This window comes from Phyllobates terribilis, unplaced genomic scaffold (assembly GCF_046119375.1).
Source record: "Phyllobates terribilis strain yellow unplaced genomic scaffold, ASM4611937v1 Scaffold_11__3_contigs__length_659146591, whole genome shotgun sequence".
NCBI classification, from domain to species: domain Eukaryota; kingdom Metazoa; phylum Chordata; class Amphibia; order Anura; family Dendrobatidae; genus Phyllobates; species Phyllobates terribilis.
Window position 1 is genome coordinate 49739538 of NW_027362771.1, and position 22232 is coordinate 49761769.

The following is a 22232-nucleotide window of genomic DNA, read 5'->3' on the forward strand; positions in this document are numbered from 1 at the left end:
TCCATGTTTTTCTTAGAGCCGTTACCTTCCTCCGGGTGAGATGGAGGCAAGGGTTCCACAGATTGTATAGAATTTTGGTTAATGGTATATAATTTGGCTAGCGTGGCATACCGGGGCAGGTACACTTCCCTCTCCCCGATATTTATTATGCGAACGGGCACCCTCCCATGGCGTACATCAACCACCCCCCGTGCTGTCAAAATGGTGGGCCTACTGTCCGAGTAAACTGGTTCTACCATTGCCTGGTAATCCCTACCTCTCAGACCAATAGCTGCCCGGCACCAAATCATCATTTCACTTTTTGGGGGCATGGCAATAGGAAAAGGGTCACACATTCTTACGCTACCAATCTCACCGCCGGAGAGTTCCACCTGTTGCCGTCGCATCAGTGCCCGGATCTCTTTCTGGAGCACCCGCTGCTCGCCGGAGCTGGCATTCTTGGCAACCTGCTGTAAAAGGAAAATCACCTCTGCAAGACAATTTTCAATTACATTAGTTCCTAGAGTTATTTTTGGGTGACTCTCATGTTTGTCAATATCTACAATGATCAGTCCCTGTGCTGCCAGTTCGACTCTACCGATTTTGATGGTCACCTCTTTAAATCCAATCTGTGGCACGGGCTGGCCATTGCTGGCGATGATACTCAAGTCGTCGTCAGGGTAGCGGGTAATATCCGAGTCATTCCAGTACTGCTTAAAGAGCACGTACGGGATGGTGGTGACCTGTGACCCGGTGTCCAGTAGGGCACTCATGGGAATGCCATCCAGTACCACAGGCAAGACTGGACGTCCTCCCACATATCTGTCGCGCCAGTTCGATGGGCCTGGTGATCTTTTTCCTGGGGGTTGGCCCTCTACCCCAGGTTGTGCCCGTTTAAAGAACAGTACCTTGCCATATGTCCGGGTTGATTGCAGCGGCGGCAGATGGGTCATCCGTCCTCGCTGTATCGGTCACTGGGTCTTCCTCTGGCCGGTGGGGTCCTCCTTGGTCGACGCCACGGGATGTCCTCCGGTCCGGATGCCAGCTGGATCTTCCCTGGGGTGGAAACCTGTAAAGACTGCACAGTTCAGGTTAGCGCAGCCACGCTCTTAGCTAGCTCTTGGACCTGATGGTGTAGGTCTGGAGCCGGGTCATTGTCCAAAGCCTGCGCATCAGCTCCCACAGGCCCTGCCGACAAGGGCGCCGCCTCCTGGTGGTAAGTGATAGCTGGGCGCCTGTGGGTCACAACGCCACCCGGTGCCGGTTCTCGGAGCACCCGGATGGCTCTGTCCTTGAACTGTGCAAAGCCCAGATGGGGATCCTGTAAGGCCATCGCCCGCAACTGGGTTCGGTGGTCATTACAATATAGTCCCTCTATAAATTGTTCGGTCAGCAGCCTGTCCTCGTTTCCCACTCCATCAGGGTCGGTCTGCTTAATGGCCCTCAGGGCCTCTTGTAGGTTTAGTGCATAGTCCCTTATACTCTCATGCGCTCGCTGCTTGCACCCGTAGAATCTAAGCTTAATCTCGGCTGAGGTGCGGGTATCAAAGGTATCCTTCAGCCGGGTTAGTATCCCTGCGACAGTCTTCCTCCCAGGTGGCCAGGATTTTACTTCCCTTTTGGCTGCCCCGGTTAGTTGGGCCACCAGGATGCTCACTTTTTGCTCTTCTGTGAGGGGGTACACCTGGAAGAGGCTATCCAGCTTTTCTCTAAAGTCATGCAGGGTATGTGACTCCCCTGAGTACTGGGGTAGCCAAGCTGCTCCCGGGATATAGGGCATGGTGAAGGGCATAACTGCAGCAGCGGTGGCGCTGGCGGGGGTTGAGGCAGTGAAGCTCTCCTCCGTATCCGACATCTTCCTCCCCCCTAGTGGACCGTGGCCTACCTTGCGATGATCCTGTTCCGTAGGCCGCGGCTCGGCAGTAGATCGTCAGGGTTGAGGACCTTCCGTCGCGCTCCGGTGACGTCGGCGTCTGCTGGGCTCCTTCCAGGACCTTACGCAACGTCCGGACGTGAGGCGGGGCTTCAGTTCTCGCGCGCTTTCGGAGTCCACGCCCCTCTTCTTCCCGCGCGGCGTCCTCAAGATGGCGTCCAATGGCGGGAAAACTCCACGGATGGCGGGAAGAAGGCCGAAGATGGCGCCGGATGGCGGGAAACCTCACCACTGGTAAGTTTGAACAGTCTTTGCATTTCAGGCACGCAGTACCCGGTGGTTGCGGGCACGAAATCCTGCCGACTACGCCAAAAGTTGACGCGCCCCTGGGCCTGCTGTGTCGCGCAGCGTCTCGCGCACGGGGCTTACCCGGAACCGGATCAGATGAGGGTTGTAGTCTCCGAGTGGCGGGGACCCGGTCCGTGCCCAGGGAGTCAAACTCAGTGTGTGGCAGTCTTGATAGATGTTATTTGAGTGTCGACTACGCCACCCGTTGATTTGCAGCTATGGAGCTGCCGCTGCAGGGCAGACCGCTGAGGCCGGTGTAGAATTGTGCAGCGTGATAGTATAACCCCCAACGGGAGGGGTATGGCCTCAGGGCAGCCGACGTGGAAGATGGGGGTAGCAGGAACCACTCAGAGACGGTGCGGTGTAATTCAGGGTCTTTACTGGTAACAACGATAGACCCTCCCGGAGTACTTGCTAGCGAACGGGGCCTGGTCAGTCCTTGAGCAGATGGGATCTCCCCTGGCCAGGCGGAGTTGTAGGCCTCCCAAACTGACTGTACTCTTCTGGCTACCTTGCTAGAAGCGGATATAAGTTGTTATGCACACGCCCGGACTGACTGGCGTGTGCGTGTTTATGTAGTGATTCCACTGTGCCATGAACCGGAGAGTGCCTGGAGGGGCGTAACTAAGTATCTGCCCGATCCGACCAAGATGGCACGACGGCATACGACGCCAGTGCACCAAGGATGAACCGAGCAGAGGGACCAGGTGCTACTCCAGGACAGACCCCAGACACGGCTGTTGACCCACACAGGGGAATACAGGAACAGACTGGTAGGCTGGCACACAGACTGGTGGGTATAGGCAGGCACAACTGGTATGCAGGCAGGCGGGTAGGCAGGGGGGTACAGGCAAGCACAGCTAGAGTGCAGACAGGGAGGCACTAGCAGGTAGGAACACAGGCGGGATAGGACCCAGTACACACTGGGACTCAGGAACAATACAGGCAGAGGGGTACAGGCAAGCACAGCTAGAGTGCAGACAGGGAGGCACTAGCAGGTAGGGACACTGGCGGGATAGGACCCAGTACACACTGGGACTCAGGAACAGAACCACAGATGTGGCGGACAAACACAGCAGAGTGAGGCCGCCCAGAGAGGTGAGCGAGAACAGGGCAGGACAAAGCCGCCTGGAGCGGTGAGCAAGAGTAGAGCAGGACAAGGCCGCCAGGAGCGGTGAGCAAAGGGTCAGAGCAGAGCGAGACTGCCGGAGCAGTGAGCAAGAGTGGAGCAAGACGAGACCGCCTGGAGCGGTGAGCAAGAGTGGAGCAAGACTGCCGGATCAGTGAGCAAAAGGATAAGAGCGGAGCGAGACTGCCGGAGCAGTGAGCAAAAGGGTCAGAGCGGAGCAAGGCTGCCGGAGCAGCGAGCAAAGGAGTCAGAGCAGGCTAGAACCGCCGGAGCGGTAAGCAAAGGAGTCAGAGCAGGCTAGAACCGCCGGAGCGGTGAGCAAAGGAGTCAGAGCAGGCAAGGCTGAGCAGGGGGGACAGGGCTCTGTTCACACGGAACAGACAGGAAGGGAAAGGCAGAGCCAGATACCCACAGGGTACTTGCAGTGAAGTAGCGAGTGGACCACAAACTCACAAACGGGAGTACAGAGACAACAAGCAGGAGTTAGGTACGAGTTCAGACTCTGCAGAAAAAGGAAGGGAACGGACATAGAGGCAAAACAGGTAAAGGATAGGAGAGAGTTCAGACTGGAACTGAGTGTACGGAGGAGACCGACACTGCAGCGGAATACAGGAGCGGGTCTGGGAATACGGCCCCCAGAGAGGCAGGATGAACAGGCAAGGAGCGTGTTCAGACAGGACAGACAAGATACAGGAGCGGGTCTAGGTAATCGGCCCCTAGAAGGCAGGAGGAACAGGCTAGGAGCGTGTTCAGACAGGACAGACAAGATACCGGAGCGGGTCTAGGTAATCGGCCCCTAGAAGGCGGGAGGAACAGGCTAGGAGCGTGTTCAGACAGGACAGACAAGATACCGGAGCGGGTCTAGATAATCGGCCCCTAGAAGGCAGGAGGAACAGGCTAGGAGCGTGTTCAGACAGGCCTGGAAATACAGCCTCCAGGATAGGCAGACAAGAGAACACAGACAGGACTCAGTTCAGACACGGGAACTGATACCGCAAGGCAGGAGACATAGACAGGACTCAGTTCAGACACGGGAACTGAAACCGCAAGGCAGGAGACATAGACAGGACTCAGTTCAGACACGGGAACAGATACCGCAAAGCAGGAGACAAAGAACGGGACCTGGCACCTTCAGAGTACAAGCACACACTGAAAGAAACACTATGCTCAGGCAGGGATAGATGGGAGCAGCTGAGCTATATACCAGGTGACAGACAGCAATAGGCTGAGGACGCACAAGGGGTGTGACCCACAGCAGGTACAAAAAGCAGGAAGTGATCGGGCGCCGCCCTTAAGCAGCAGAAGCAGACACAAACAGACAGCATGGAGGGAAGCCAGAGAGACATTCTGGACTGGAGATCAAGTGCGCGCTCTTGCACAGTGGGAGATGGACCACCATGCAAGGACGCCGCCAGGTATGTTACATAAGTAGCCCGCGTCCCTGAGTGTGCCGTGTGGTGCTCACCCGTATGGCCGGTGACTCGGGGCCTTCTAATGGCTTCCGCTGGGCTGGAGGTGTGGCATGCACAGGATCCCTGACCAAAGGACCTCCCACCTGCTCTCAGACATAACATTACATTACTGTGGAAACCAGACCCCTGGGGTGCCACATACATACTATAGCTTACATACAATTAAACATGGAGAACATGTAATTATGAGAAGCAGGATGTTGGTTGCAGACATAAGCCTCTTTAAGCCTTTAAATTGGTGTTCCTTCTAAATAAACAGTATTGCTTAGTTTGTCACTTTGAGAAATAAACAGCGCATAGTTCAAAGACCTGTTCAGTTAACAATGTTATTAAGACTGGAGTTTTTTTTAAATATTATTTTCTCAGTATTTACTTTGTTGACCCCATACGTTATATAGGTAGTTGTAATGGCCATCATACTCTGTATAGGGAGCTGTGGGGACCATCATACTGTATAAACGGAGCTTTGGGTAGATCACATTGTATATAGGGAGCTCTGATGGACATCATAGTGTGCATAGGGAGCTATGCAGGCAATATACTGTATATTGGGTAGTGTGGGGACATCATACTGTGTATAAGGAAATGTGGAGACATCAGAGGATATATAGGTAGGTGTTTGGACATTATAAAGGAAAACCGGTGGGGGTCACAATACTGTCTATTTGGGACTGTGGGGACATCATACTGTATATAGGGAGTTGTAGGGAATCATATTGCATATAAAGTAGCTGTGGGAGGCATCATACTGTATATAGAGGGCTGTTGGGCCATGATACTGTATGTAGGGAGTTGTTGACGTAGCTCCCAACCGTACCGTTTTCGGCGGGACTGTCCCATCACAGCTCAGCTGTTCTCCTGGCTTCTATACTTACCTCTCTCTCCAACGTTTTCATCGCTCTGTAGCTCCACCTCCTCGGGGGCGGGGTGATCATCTCTTCTCAGTGCATAAATTAAATAATATATTCACCTCCTCGAACTCAAACTCACTTCACAGTTTCAAAGTGCTTCCCACTGTTCACAGGCTGTTTGCTCTAACCACTAAGTTACAGCCCATAATCATAAAGATTGGGGAATTTGGTTATCTTGACTCTACATTGCAATGAATCCAGAAGCAGAGTATATATCTCCATAGAAATACACTGTATATTTAGCAATGTATTTTTATGGTGGCTGTATACTGAGATGAAGAAAAATATTTATCTTTTTCCTATATGGCTATAAGCCCACTATCAGGAAGAGCAGCGTTTTGGACACAGCTCACCTGTGCAGTATCCAAAACGCTGCACTGTACATTAGAAGCATAATGGATGGATTTATAGAAATCCCATGCCTACCGTGCTTCTATTTGACGCTGCGTAAACTCACCGGCAGTGCGGATTTACAAGCCACAGTATTATAATATCTGCTGTGGAGACGCTGGTCTCCACGGTGAAATTTCCACAATAGAATGCATTGGATGCGGTAACTCCACATGGTTCAGTGAACACATGCGGATTTACCTGCTTGATTAGAACGCAGTGTTTTGGACGCAGCGAGAATACGCTGCATCCAAAGCGCTGCTGTTCCTGATAGTGGTTATGTAGCCTAAAAGTATTAAAAATAATAAGCAATTAGAAAAATGTATTATATATATATATATATATATATATATATATATATATATTTTTTTTTTATTATTGTCTACCCAGTTCTTAAACCCACAATCTTCACATTACAGATAGATGGGAGTTTTATCATGCTGAGCCACAAGCTCTAGTGATGTAAGGAACAGAATTCCATGTAAACTTGATCTGTACTGTAGAATCTGAATAGGTTGAAAGAAATACACTGTTACGTACAGCATATGTATTTTTATTCTACCGGGAGAATTAGGGTATATGCCTACTATTATGTTACCAGTCTGCGGCCTCGGCGCTTCGGCAATAGCCGCCGGCGGCCTCCACTCAATATGCAAATGAGCGGAGTCATTTTTCTTCACCTGCGGACTTTCCTTTATAGAGGTTAGGTCTATGAGGAAAGCCCACATGCGGACCCGCGAGAGAAAGACTCGCTTCAAGACAATGCTGAAGTTGGTTTCTTATTCGTCCAGCTTCTTATTCGGGGCTGAAATTAGTTTCTTATTTGGCAATTTCTTATTTTCTGTTTTTTACAGGTTTAATTACAAAAATAAAAAATTACAATAATAAAATATATTGCAGCGAGGTTCCCTGATGTGAATACGCCTAAAAGCATCTACAAAAGTCATAAAACTGTAACAAAAATGGGCATCAAAGTGGGCACTGAAGGACGTTATAAAGTTAAATGACTTTGGACCACTGATCTCACACTGCAGATAGACAGACCAAGGTGCCCCACATCTAATTCAAGTCACTCCAGCCTGGCCCAAATGGGTTATGGGCATCACAATGGGCATCAAGTGGGCAGACAGTCGATTTTGATGAGCTGAATAAATAACTTGTGTTTTTCATGGGTTAAATGACTTTATGACACTGATTTCATACCTAGTGATGGCCCACATCAAATTCAGGTCACTACAGCCTGGCCCAAATAGATTCTGGGCATCAGAACGGGCATCAAAGCGGGCAAATGGCCACTTTTCACAGATTTGAATAAGTAACTGGTATTTTTCAGGGGTTAAATGACTTAGGACCACTGATCTCACACTGCCACTAAATACATAGTGAAGGCCCATATCAAACTGACGTCACTCCATCCAGGCCCAAATAGGTTCTGGGCATCAGAACGGGCATCAAAGCGGGCAAATAGCCAATTTTCACAGATTTGAATATGTAACTGGTGTTTTTTAGGGGTTAAATGACTTAGGGCCACTGATCTCACACTGCCACTACATACATAGTGATGTCTCACATCATATTCAGGTCACTCCAGTCTGGCCTAAATGGGTTCTGGGCATCAGAACGGGCATCAAAGTGGGCAAACAGCAACTTTTCACAGATTTGAATAATTAACTGGTGTTTTTCAGGGGTTAAATGACTTTGGGCCACTGATCTCACATCAGCATTTCATGCGTAGTGATGGCCCGCATAAAATTCAGATCACTCCAGCCTGGCCTAAATGGGTTCTGGGCATCAGAATGGGCATCAAAGTGGGCAAATAGACGCTTTTCACAGATTTGAATAATTAACTGGTGTTTTTCATGGGTTAAATGACTTTGGGCCACTGATCTCATACCACCATTTCATACTTCGTGATGGCAGATATCAAATTCAGGTCACTCCAGCCTGGCTCAAATGGGTTCTGGGCATCAGTATGGCCATCAAAGCGGGCAAATAGCCACTTTTCATAGATTTGAAAAAGTAATTGGTGTTTTTCAGGGATTAAATGACTTTGGGCCACTGATCTTACATCAGCATTTCATGTCTAGTGATGGCCCGCATAACATTCAGGTCACTGCAGCCTGGCCCAAATGGGTTCTGAGCATGAGAACGGGCATCAAAGAGGGCAAATAGCCACTTTTCACAGATTTGAATAAGTAACTGGTGTTTTTCAGGGGTTAAATGATTTTGAGCCACAGATCTCACACTGCAATTACATACATAGTGATGACCCCCATCAAATTCAGGTCACTCCAGCCTGGCCCAAATGGGTTCTGGGCATCAGAACGGGCTTATAACTAGTTATCAGCTGCGGGTGGATCACAATTCTACCCGCGGCTGTTGTGGGCACATGTCAGCTGTATAGATCAGCTGACATGTGCCCGGAAAGGTGCGGGCTCCGGCGCCGGAGCCCGCACCAAACAAGGGGTTATGACGTGTGTCGTACTATTACGGCACACATCATAAAGGGTTTAAAGTACAGTTATAGATAGTGACTTACAGCTGACGTACTTTCTGGTGGAGTCGCTCCCTTTTTTATATTTTCTGGCCCAAACCGACATGATATCTTCCTCCAGCCAGAACTCATCTGCAGAGATTACAATACTGACACATCTGACTTTTCATAATTCAGGCTGTGTCACCATTCATCCCCAAACTGCACAAACTCCTCTTCCTGCTGATACCCCAATGCTGAGCCGCTGCTGCTGTATGTATCCCTATTACTGCACCTACCTTGTGGTACTGGGTGCCTTCTAATTTTCCTCCTACTGGAGCCCTAGATTCCCCTTTAATTGCATTCATAAAGTATGATGGCCCTACTGTACCCTGTCCCTCAACTGCCCCGGAAAAGTATGGTGACCCCAACACAGTATGATCCCCCAACTGTTCCCCCACACAGCCCTCCATGCAGTATAATGGACCTACATACAATATAATGGCCCCAACATGGCATGATGGACCCCACACAAACATTCACACTGTATAATTGTTTCCATATAGTTTAAAGGCCCTCACATAGTCCTCCATACAGCATAATGCACCCCATAGTTCATACAGCATAATGCACCCCATAGCCCACACAGTATAATGCACCACATAGTCCATACAGCATAATGCACCCCACAGCCCGTACAGTATAATGCACCCCATAGCCCACACAGTATAATGCACCCCATAGTCCATACAGCAGAATTCACCCCACAGCCCGTATAGTATAATGCACCCCATTGCCCCCGCAGTATAATGCAGTCCATGGCCCACACAGAATAATACACCCCATAGCCCACACACAATACACCCCATAGCCCACACACTACAATACACTCCATAGCCCACACAATATAATGCACCCCATAGCCCACACAATATAATGCACCCCCCTAGTCCTCCATACAGTATAATGCACTCCCCATAGTCCATACCGCAGGGGCATTGCTAGGGTTCTGTGGCACCCCTGCGGGTTCAGTCGCCACAGAGGTACCGCATCTCATCCAGAGGTGTGGTATCTCACTCTCAGGTAAGGATAGAGTGCTGCCCGGGACCCTAACACCTTCATCCAATATTACACTACTCCAGACCGGCAGGAGGGGCAAGATGCGCTGCTCCTCTGCTGAGCCCTGTCCCTGGCTGGAGTGGGAGGAACCAAAGTAGGGGGAACCATGTAGTGGGTGTGGGTGGAGGAAGTAGTTCAGGGGAGCTCAGTAAGAAGCGATATCAAGAGAGGGTGGAACATTCTAGAGGGAGTCAGAGTCTGAGGAGATTGAGTCAGAGGAAGAGTTGGGAGCAGGAGCTCTGCTCAGGGAAGCGTGGGCCTAAGTGAGAGAGGCCCAGGAAAAGGAGAGGAGGAAGGAACGGGAGCTGAGGGAAGGCTCCAGGAGTGACGAAGGGATCCCAGGGGTACGGGCAGTGCTGGAGGCCACCCGTACGCCCGAATCTACCAGGCGGTGGAGGGATTGAGCCGCAGAGGGGACCGGCCCCTAACTAGTGAGAATTACAAAGTTCAACTAGAAACTGGAGGCTTCTGTACTTTCAGGGTGTAGTTGCCACATGCGCACTCAAGTCGCCAAAAAGGTAACCACATAGAATCCAGGGAACTCCAGGTTGCCCAGAAAGATCCGAGTATACCGGCTTGGGACACTGTTTGCGAGGCACAGGGCAAGAAGGGTGAGAGCCAGCGCAGGAAGACGGCTGAGAAGGGCATATAGAACGGGGTCCTGTCAGGCACTCTTGAAATACCTGAGGGATTGCTGAACCCCTGGTGAACGCAACACGACGTGGGAAGTTATGAGCTGCAGTTGTAACCAGGAGCAAAGTGAGAATAGTGAGTAAATCCGGAAGACTGCACCCCACTGTCTCTGTGAATTATTACTGCTGCGCCATCACCCCCTGCACTACACTGCACCACAACCGCTACCTCAACATCTATAACATCTCAGCACAGCCCTGGGGCTTAGCTCTACCTGTGGAGAGCTGAACCAACGCTGCTGCATTAACAACAGTTCCAGAGGATCTGCTCCGCAGCGGCGACTCCATATAGCCGCATACCACAGGTGGCGTCACGAACATTAAACATAAAAACTATAGTCCTTTTCTATAAATCCCCTTTTATTGACCTCCCTGGGTCACGGACCGGGTCACCGCCACTGTGACATCTCCCCTAGCAACGACCGGCCCGGCACCGAGTACCCCACGGCCCAGGGGGCGCATCAGTTCTAAAAGATCCGGGGCCCAAGCCTAAAGTACATGTATCCCCATACAACCTCCCCGCCACTTAAAAGAGCATCTATACATATATGCAGTAATTACAGTATTCCACTGTTGCTAACCCTAAAGCAAACAACACAAAGACCAATATTATCAAAATTACTACTATACAAGGCCAAAATAATACTGCTACACAATGTCCTTTACCATTACCACTACACAGTGACTACATAGTTTTATAATATGACCATTACCTCTGCATAACAAACCTACCACTACATAATGACTAAAATGCATTAAACTGCTACTAAATAAAAAAGACGCTTAAAGAGACTGATATTACCACCATACGTTGACAATATAGTGGTATATAGCAGTCCTGCCAACCATATTAGAGATTACAGTACAGATATATGTAGTATAGGGACTTAGAGATGACGTTCTTTCTGATGGAGTCATTTACTTTTCTTGCCTTTTTCACCTGGACCTGACTGTTATAACGACTTCTCCAGCCAGGACTCATCTGCAGAGATTACAGCAAAGACACATTTGCCTTCTCATATTTCAGGCCTGTCTCCATCTATTCCCAACCTGCAGAAAATGCCTCATCCTGCCTGCTCTTCAAGCCTGGAACAGTGACCCCAATATTTAAAAAATTATGTCATTACTATGATTACCCCTCCATCAATTAATGCTACAAAGACAGAATGCCTCTAAAAATAATAGTGTCCCATAGAAAGTAGTATAGTATGATAGCCTCCACAGCTCTCTATATGCTCTATCATGGCCCTTGCAGACCCTTATATACTGAATTATACACCAACAGCTCCTTATACAGTTATATGAAAAAGTTTGGGCACCCCTATTAATCTTAAGCTTAATGTTTTATAAAAATTGGTGTTTTTGCAACAGCTATTTCAGTTTGATATATGTAATAACTGTTGGACACAGTAATGTTTCTGCCTTGAAATGAGGTTTATTGTACTAACAGAAAATGTGCAATCTGCATTCAAACAAAATTTGACAGGTGCATAAGTATGGGCACCCTTATCATTTTCTTGTTTTAAATACTCCTACCTACTTTTTACTGACGTACTAAAGCACTTTTTTTTGTTTTGTAACCTCATTGAGCTTTGAACTTCATAGCCAGGTGTATGCAATCATGAGAAAAGCTTAAACTTAAAGTGGCCACTTGCAAGTTGTTCTCCTGTTTGAATCTCCTCTGAAGAGTGGCATCATGGGCTCCTCAAAACAACTGTCAAATGATCTGAAAACAAAGATTATTCAACATAGTTGTTCAGGGGAAGGATACAAAAAGCTGTCTCAGAGATTTAACCTGTCAGTTTCCACTGTGAGGAACATAGTAAGGAAATGGAAGAACACAGGGACAGTTTTTGTTAAGGCCAGAAGTGGCAGGCCAAGAAAAACATCAGAAAGGCAGAGAAGAAGAATGGTGAGATCAGTCAAGGACAATCCTCAGACCACCTCCAGAGAGCTGCAGCATCAACTTGCTGCAGATGGTGTCACTGTGCATCGGTCAACTAGACAACGCACTTTGCACAAGGAGAAGCTGTATGGGAGATTGATGCGAAAGAAGCAGTTTCTGCAAGCACGCCACAAACAGAGTCGGCTGAGGTATGCAAAAGCACATTTGGAGAAGCCAATTTCTTTTTGGAAGAAGGTCCTGTGGACTGATGAAACCAAGATTGAGTTGTTTGGTCATACAAAAAGGCATTATGCATGGCAGCAAAAAAACACAGCATTCCAAGAAAAACACTTGCTACCCACAGTAAAATTTGGTGGAGGTTCCATCATGCTTTGGGGCTGTGTGGCCAATGCCGGCACCGGGAATCTTGTTAAAGTTGAGGGACGCATGGATTCCACTCAGTATCAGCAGATTCTTGACAATAATGTTCAAGAATCAGTGATAAAGTTGAAGTTACGCAGGGGATGGATCTTTCAGCAAGACAATGATCCAAAACACCACTCCAAATCTACTCAGGCATTCATGCAGAGGAACAATTACAATGTTCTGGAATGGCCATCCCAGTCTCCAGACCTGAATATCATTGAACATCTGTGGGATCATTTGAAGAGGGCTGTCCATGCTCGGCGACCATCAAACTTAACTGAACTGGAATTGTTTTGTAAAGAGGAATGGTCAAAAATACCTTCATCCAGGATCCAGGAACTCATTAAAAGCTACAGGAAGTGACTAGAGGCTGTTATTTTTGCAAAAGGAGGATCTACTAAATATTAATGTCACTTTTCTGGTGAGGTGCCCATACTTATGCACCTGTCAAATTTTGTTTGAATGCAGATTGCACCTTTTCTGTTAGTACAATAAACCTCATTTCAAGGCAGAAACATTACTGTGCCCAAAAGTTATTACATATATCAAACTGAAATAGCTGTTGCAAAAACACCAATTTTTATAAAACATTAAGCTTAAGATTAATAGGGGTGCCCAAACTTTTTCATATAACTGTATATAGTATGATGGTCTCCACAGCTTCAAATATGTATAATGACCCCCACAGCTACCTCTATTCTGTATGATGGCCCCCACAGCTCCTTATATGTAGTATGATGGCCACCACAGTATTGCAGTACATAGCGAAATAAATGTTTTCCTAGAAGCCTCAACTTCTAGCAGAAATGGGGGCCTGCAATGGCAAAACATCAGAGACGCAGGGGCATGTCATGGGTGTTGGTTTATGAGGGTTGGTGAGCTCATGCACCAGCCATCATGCTATTTAAATAGTTAAACAGCAGGGATTGAGGCAAGTCCTGATCGCTGCTGTTACAGCAGATCACAGCCAGCATCGGCAGGGCATCGGTGGGCTCAGCTGCTGAATCCGCTCCACACATACCCTGACTGTGATCAACCGTTACGCCATTGTGCACTAATGGGTTCATTTCACTTGTTTGTTCCTAAAAACTGGAAAGACAAATAGAATTCTCTAACAAGGAAACTTTTTTTCTTTTTTTTTCCTTTTTTCGCTTTTGTTTTTTCATGCTTTATTTCAAGATCCATAACATTTTTAATTTTTCTGTTCACATAGACATGTAAGAGCTTGTTTATGCAGGACGAATTGTACTTTTGAATGACACATCATTTTATCGTGTGATATACTGGAAAGTGGGGAAAAAAATTGCAGAGCCTGCATCTTTGCCAGCAGAAAATGGCTGTAATAAGCAGCTATTATCTGCCTCTAACAGCTGCGGGTGGAGAAGAGTTTCACCATTGGCTGTTGACCTGTTAAATGCCGCTGTCAGTTACAGTGCGTCTGCAGGAGTGCATGCTTGATTTTTGCGCCCATCAACACGGCATGACATGATCACAGGATGCCGATGGGTGCCATGACGAACAAAGGTCTGCTGAAACTCTTGTACCTGTCATGACGGCACTCCTGTGAAAATCAGCCCGTGACTAGCGTTCACAGGAGTCTGTGATTTCTGCTATATACAGCAAGGCTGTGGCATTGTTCAAATCTTACCCCTTTTCCCCCCAATTAAAAATTAAAAAATGAGAAAAATGTAAAAGAATACACATTTGATATTGCTGTGTTTTACATACACATTTACAACTGATGGTTGTTCTAGTGACATATTCATGTAGTGATGGTTGTTCTGATGCTGTATTCATGTAGTGATGATGATTCTGGTGATATATTCATCATTAGTAGAGATGAGCGGTGTTCGACTCGAACTGTTCGCCAATCTCAAATTCGAGCTGTTTTGGGCGGTGTTCGAGCCGTTCGGCGAACACGAACGATTTGAAAAAAATCCGGCTGTTTGAGGTTATGCTCGATAACTGTTCGTGCACCAAAATCATAACTGGATTTTTTCTCAGTAATGCTGAAAATTAATGTTAATACGCAGTTTGAGTGTACAGCGGGGCGGGGCAGGGGATGGATCTCTGCAGGAACAATGAAGATCTCCATTTTTTTTTTCTCTTTCCCGCATTTACAGTGGGGAGGTGCAATCTGTCAGCCTATCAGCAAGCGCACACACGGAGCGAACTGACTTTTTTCACACAAGCAAGGGCATGTGTCTTTGGCTGTGTATGTCCCATGTCCTTGCCCTATAAGACCCAGCCATTTTCCACGTAGCCACCATTTTCTCACTGCTGCAGCTGCGTGTTAGACGGCACCGCTGTTGCTGTGTGCGCTATGCTTTGTTAATTTCAAGCCAATTTTCGCACAAATCTACAGATAGCTTGGGAGTAGGGAATAGTTGTGATTGCAGTCCTTTTGAGGACTAGGTTACATCATTTCCTACGACTTTTATCAGGTAGGTCTATGCTCTTAAATAGATAGGTTGGGAGTAGGGACTAATTGTAATTGCAGTCCTTTTCAGGACTAGGTTACAGCATTTCCTAGGACTTTTTGCCAGGCAGGTCTGTGCCAGTGCTGTGCAAGTTTTTTTCACAGCATTTGGCTAAATCTAGCTAAGAAAATCCTTTTTGGCCTCTTGCAGTGTGTGTTAGTCAGTGGAGTAGCCTATCTGTGTTGCAAGCTACACCACCTGTGTATAGAATACAAATTTTTTTACTGCACCTAGCCAAGTAAAACCTTTTGGGCATAGCATCATTCTATTAGTCCATCTATACTAACCTCCACCAGGTTGCAAATTAAAAATAATTTTTATCTGCATCTAGCTCTGAAAAAAAATTTGGGCTTGTAGCAGTGTGTGGGACTTGTTCTATTAGTCCATCTATACTAACCTCCACCAGGTTGCAAATTAAAAATAATTTTTATCTGCATCTAGCTCTGAAAAAAATTGGGCTTGTAGCAGTGTGTGGGACTTGTTCTATTAGTCCATCTATACTAACCTCCACCAGGTTGCAAATTAAAAATAATTTTTATCTGCATCTAACTCTGAAAAAAAATTTGGGCTTGTAGCAGTGTGTGGGACTTGTTCTATTAGTCCATCTATACTAACCTTCACCACCTGTGTATGTAATAAAATTGTTTTACTGCATCTAACCCAGCCAATACTTTTGGGCTAATACCACAGTTTGGCCACTCAGCTCTGCTCTGTTCCCATCCATTGTTTTTTGTGCAAACAACTCCAGAGTTGTTAATTAGTTAACCACCAAAATGAGTGGAAAAAGGCCTGCTGATGGTGGAAAGGGGAATAGACGTGTTGGGAAGGGAAAAAAAGGTTGTGTCCGTGGGGTAGGTGTTAAAGCAACAGTAACATCTGCAGAAGAAAGACCATCTTCCAGCCAAACTAAGATGTCAACTTCTTTTAGCGGACAATGTGATAAGATCCCTTTAATACGGCCACGCCAATCGCTACAAATTCCAGATGAGGCACAAAAACAGCAGGTGCTTCAACGGATATCAAGTGCTCCTTTAAGTGGGCTCTCCTCCACCTCAACTTCAACATCACAAATACTCCAGTCCTCAGAGGTGTCACCCCAATCGCACTTGCTTCCTCACAGCTTCCAAGTCTCCAGCTGCCCATCTGAGTATGGGGTAGAACAGATGGTTGAGTCTGCAGAGCTGTTTACTCATACTATAGCCTGGGAATCAGAGGTCGGCTCCAGAGCTTCTGTGAATCCAGACGAGGAAATGATCTGCACTGATGCCCAGAATCTTTATGAGTCGGATCCAGGAACAGACGCAGAAGGTTCTGACCATAATGTAGACCCTCATTCCCAAACTGTAACTCCTGTTGGTGGAGACAATGAGAAAGACGATGATGAGACTCAAATACCTGATTGGAGCGACAACTTTAGTTTTTTGTCAGGGCAGGAAGAGGTTGGCTCTGAGGACGACGGGTGTGATAACACACAGGGTGATGATGACGAGGTTGGAGATCCCACTTACTGTGAACCCACAGTCAGCCAGTCGATGAGGTCAGCAGAGGAGGTGGAGGAGGATGCTAGTGACGACGAGGTCAGGTTGCACCTTCCTGGACAGAGACGTAGTACTGGAAGCATGTCAACAACTGCATCCTCAAACACAAATCTGCCTCTGACCACAAGTCGTGGTGGCTCTTCTGGTCGCATGGGTGCTAAGCCTTGCATAGCCTGGGCATTTTTTCAGATCGATAAGAATGACCCAACTCGTGTTATCTGTAACATTTGTCAGCAAAAGCTAAGTAGAGGCCAAAAAATACATAGTTTGAGTACTTCATGCATGAACCGGCACATGGATATGAATCATAAGTTGCAGTGGGAAGCTCACTGTGCTACAATGCAGCCTAGCCGGCCGGGCCAACCACCGTCTGCCACATCTTGTGCATCCGCGGCCTCTTCATCCTCTGTGACTGGGGGGACAGCAGTCACACCTGTTTTGGGACGCAGACCTGCCACCTCTTTACCCGCAACAGCCAGCGTGATTGGCAGGTCATCATTTTCTTTGGAGGTGGAAACACCAGCTGGTGTTGAGCGCTCTCCGACATCGATAGCACCACCTTTGGATCAAGGCAACCTAACATGTCCGCCTGCATCTTCCTCACAGACCGGCAGTTTGCTGGGGACACCCTTCTCAACCCCGTCTAAGCACAACAGCCGGCCCTCGGTCCCTCAGATGTGGACAAGTAAAAGACCACTTCCTCCTAGCCATGACAAAGCTAAGAGGTTGAATTTCACCATCTGCAAGCTGTTGGCTACAGAAATGCTGCCTTTCTGCCTGGTGGACACAGAGGATTTTCAAGACCTTATGTCAGTCGCAGTACCCCAGTACCAGATGCCCAGTCGGCACTACTTGTCAAAGAAAGGTGTGCCTGCGCTCCACCAGCATGTCACACACAACATCACCGCTTCTTTGAGAAACTCTGTGTGTGACAGGGTGCATTTCACCACAGACACTTGGACGAGTAGGCATGGACAGGGGCGTTACATGTCGCTGACTGGGCACTGGGTAACTATGGTGACAGCAGGACAAGGGGCTGCTGTTCAAGTCTTGCCGTCCCCACAAGTTGTGCGTCACTCCTCTTTATCTCAAAGTTCCTCCACTGCTTCTGCCTCCTCAACCTCCTCTCGGTCCTCCACCTGCACCCAAAGCCTGTCTGGTCATGCCACAAGCTTTCTAACTGCGCAGAAGGGATCCTGAACATCTCCTTACTATGCTGGCAGCAGGGCTCAACGTCATCAGGCGGTTTTTACTTTGAAATGTCTGGGAAATGTGAGTCACACAGCTGAGGAGTTGTGGTCAGCTCTGGAGAACCAGTTTCATGAATGGTTGTCTCCACTGGATCTGAAACCAGGGAAGGCCATGTGCGACAATGCTGCAAACCTCGGTGCGGCCCTTCGCCGGGGCAATGTCACACACGTGCCTTGTATTGTTCACGTGTTGAACCTGGATGTCCAGCAATTTTTAGGCCACTATCCCGGACTAGATGGCCTTCTGCAGAGGGCACGGTCGCTGTGTGCTCACTTCCGCCGTTCGCATCCCGCAGCTCAGCGACTTACATCTCTACAGAAGTCGTTGGGCCTGCCACTTCACCGGCTAAAATGCGATGTACCTACCCGGTGGAATTCAACTCTGCACATGTTGCAGCGACTGTGGCAGCACGGACAAGCCCTGGTGCAATACGTTGTGACGTATAGCCTGGGCCAACGAGATCCAGAGGTGGGGCAAATCACGCTGGAGGAGTGGTCTCAGATCAGGGACCTATGCACCCTTCTACACAGTTTTGAAATGGCGACGAAGATATTTAGTGCTGACGATGCCATTATCAGCATGACTATTCCGGTGATTTACATGCTGGAGCACATGTTAAACAGAATTCGGAGTCAGGTGGTGGCACAAGAGGAGGTGGAGGAAGTAGAGGCGGAGGAGTTGTATGCGGAAGGGCTAACATCTGCAAGGTCCAGACGGTCGGCAGCACCAAGGCGGCAGGCATGTGAGGGTGGGGGAGATGGTTTTACCAGGGCGCATGGTAGCAGCCAAACCAGTGAGGAAGGTTCAGGAGCCCAGGAAGAAGTGGAGGACGAACTGATGGAAGACTCATCAGATGAGGGAGACCTTGATCACATTTCTGTTGTGCGAGGTTGGGGGGAGAGGGCAGAGGAAGGAAGCATGATTGTTACCTCGCCACCAACACAACAGGGACTTGGTGCTCCTGGATGCGCAAGACACATGAGTGCCTTCTTGCTGCACTACCTGCAACATGACCCTCGAATTGTGAGAATTAGAAATAATCCTGACTACTGGGTTGCCACACTGTTAGATCCCCGGTACAAAAGTAAATTTGCAGAAATTATTCCTGCCATAGAAAGGGATGCACGCATGCAGGAGTATCAGCAGAGACTGTTGCAGAATCTTACATGTGCTTTTCCACAAAACACCAGAGGTGCACGTAGTGAATCTCACAGTACCAACTTGCCAACCGTGGGACCGTCGAGTGTTCAGCACTCAAAACGTAACAAAAACACAGTATCTGCTGGTAACATCAATTTTGCGGAATCATTTCACCACTTTTTTAGCCCATCCTTTGCAAGGCCACAGGAGACAAGAAGTCTGACACATAGTCAACGCCTAGAGCCGATGATACAGGAGTATCTCCAAGTAAACATTGAAGCCATGACTGTGTCACTGGACCCTTGCTCTTTTTGGGCTTCCAATCTGGATAAATGGCCGGAGCTCGCCACTTACGCCTTGGAGATCTTGTCATGCCCCGCAGCCAGCGTTCTGTCTGAACGTGTGTTCAGCGTTGCTGGTGGTGTGCTGACAGATAAGCGCACGCGGCTCTCCACTGATAATGTAGACAGACTCACGTTCATAAAGATGAACAAATCATGGACCCGAAAGGAGTTTTCTACCCCTGTGTCTTCCTGGGGAGAGTAAAAGCTTGATGATTTGTTAAAATCACCTCACCAACCGTTTTAAGCTTTCAAATTACTAATCATGTTTATCTGTATCTTGCCTGTATAATAATTTTGGCCTTGTGGCAGTGTGCAGTACTGATTCTATTAGGCTATCTATACTAAACTCCACCAGATTTCAAATTACTAATCATGTTTATCTGTATCTTGGCTGGAAAATAATTTGGGCCTTGTAGCAGTGTGCAGTACTGATTCTATTAGGCCATCTATACTAAACTCCACCAGATTTAAAATTACACTGGTCAACGCAATTTTTCTGTCAAAAGGTTTTAAAACATTTTTTAAGTCAATTTTGGCTGCTGATTACTAATACGAACTCCGTTTTTTGGCTATCACATCAGGATTTCGAGATATTTTGATGGAAATTACTCCTATCGAATGTTTTTTTATAAAAACCTCATGATTTTCATTACTACATTTTGTATATTTTTAATCAAGGAATAACAAAAAGTCTGTGTACAGCAAATCAAATATACTTACAAAATTAAACTACAAAATATAAAAACACATATATATGGCACACAGATGAATGGCAAATGGCAGTTATTTGAACTTTCTTTTCTTGGCTGATCTGTGATGTACAGCTTCTGGGTTGTCTCTCATCAAGCTCCAGCAATAGTCAGCTATCATATGTGAGTCCCACCGGCCTTGATACCGTTCTTCCATTGTTTTAATGTCTTGATGAAAACGCTCCCCTTGTTCCTCGCTCACATCCCCAAGGTTCTCTGGAAAAAAATCCAAATGGCTGTGTAAATAGTGAATCTTGATACTCATTCTACATCCAAGATTTTGCAGACTCATTAGTAGCTCTTCCACAATCTCTTCATAGTTGTCTGCTTTCTTATTCCCTAGAAAATTCTGCACCACATTACAAAATGCATTCCAAGCTCTTTCTTCTGTCTCATTCATTGATGTGATAAAGTTTGGATCTCTCATAAGTGTTCTTAGTTGAGGTACATCAAATATTCCAGCCTTTTTCTTTTCTTCACTAAGACCAGGAAAAGTTGAACATATATAGTTAAAGCATTCTCCACTGTGATTGAGAGCTTTTACGAACTGCTTCATCAATCCAAGTTTTATGTGCAAGGGAGGAAAGACAATGTTCTTCCTATCCACTAGAGGATCATGGATGACATTCTTATCGCCAGATGCCAAACTCTGTCGCTGAGGCCATTCAGTTTTCACCCAATGCTCTGCTGTAGCTCTACTGTCCCAGTAGCACAGAAAACAAGGGTGTTTGAAAACTGTTTTTTTACTTCCTTATCATAACAAATGAGAATTATGCATGTTCAAAGAAAACAAAGATATTCTCACATTTATTGGGAGACTAAATGAAAACTAAATTTACCTTAGTGAACCGTATAAACCGGCACTTTTCATACACTACTTATATTTTTCTTGGAATTATTGAAAATGGGCTATATACCTATAGCGCAAAAACGTGATGTGATAGAGAAATTATAAGATCAGATTTGAATTCAGCAGTTTGTACACCAGTGTTATTAATAATCATGTTTATCTGTATCTTGCCTGTAAAATAATTTTGGCCTTGTAGCAGTTTGCAGTACTGATTCTATTAGGCCATTTATACTAAGCTCCACCAGCTTTCAAATTAATAATAATTTTTAGCTGCATCTAGCCTGGAAAATAATTTTGGGGCTCCTAGATGCGCAAGACACATGAGTGCCTTCTTGCTGCACTACCTGCAACATGACCCTCAGATTGTCAGAATTCAAAATAATCCTGACTACTGGGTTGCCACACTCTTAGATCCCCCACACTCTTCGATCAACCTTTTCATTTTAATAAAGAACAAAAAAATGGTCATTTTTGAAATTATAAGCATTAGCAGGTTATTAGAAACTGAAATCAAACAGTTTTCAACTCAAAAGTTTATTCTAGGTGATGTTACATTTGCACATAGAACCCCTTGTTCGAAAGGAGCTTCTGAACTCTCTCGTCCATTGAATTTGTCAGGTTTTGGATGGTTTCTGCTTCAATTGTTTTGCATGAGGACAGAATACCCTCCCAGAGCTGTTGCTTAGATGTGAACTGCCTCCAGCCATCATAGACACTCCTTTAGATGATGCGCCAGAGGTTCTCAATGGGGTTGAGGTCAGGGGAGCATGGGGGTCACACCATAAGTTTGTCCCCTTTTATGCCCATATCAGCCAGAGATGCAGTTGTGTTATGTGCAGCATGAGACGGTGCATTATCATGCATGAAAATGATCTTGCTGCGGAATACACGGTTCTTCTTCTTGAACCATGGCAGGAAGTGCTGTTTGAGAAATTCCACATACATTATGGAGTTCATCTTTACCCCTTCAGGGATCCTAAAGGGGCCAACAATCTCTCTGCCCATGATTCCAGCCCAAAACATTACTCCACCTCCTCCTTGTTGGCGTCGTAGCCGTGTTTGCATGGGGTGTCCATCAACCAGCCATCCTCCACTCCATCCATCTGGACCATCGAGCGTTGCACGGCACTCATCGGTGAACAAAATAGTTTTGAAGTCAGTCTTCATGTATTGTTTGGCCCAC

The 22232-nt window shown here is 47.0% G+C and overlaps 1 protein-coding gene across 1 annotated transcript in view; it reads right to left on the reverse strand.

Moving 5' to 3' along the window:
* Nucleotides 1-22232, reverse strand: part of LOC141167219 (uncharacterized) — a 109795-nt gene that overhangs the window by 58566 nt on the left and 28997 nt on the right. The window contains exons 2-3 of the mRNA XM_073654667.1: nt 8642-8728; nt 6701-6811 (exon numbers count right to left, since the gene is read on the reverse strand). Of these exons, the coding sequence (XP_073510768.1) occupies nt 6701-6811; nt 8642-8728 (198 nt within the window). The remainder of the gene's footprint in view (nt 1-6700; nt 6812-8641; nt 8729-22232) is intronic.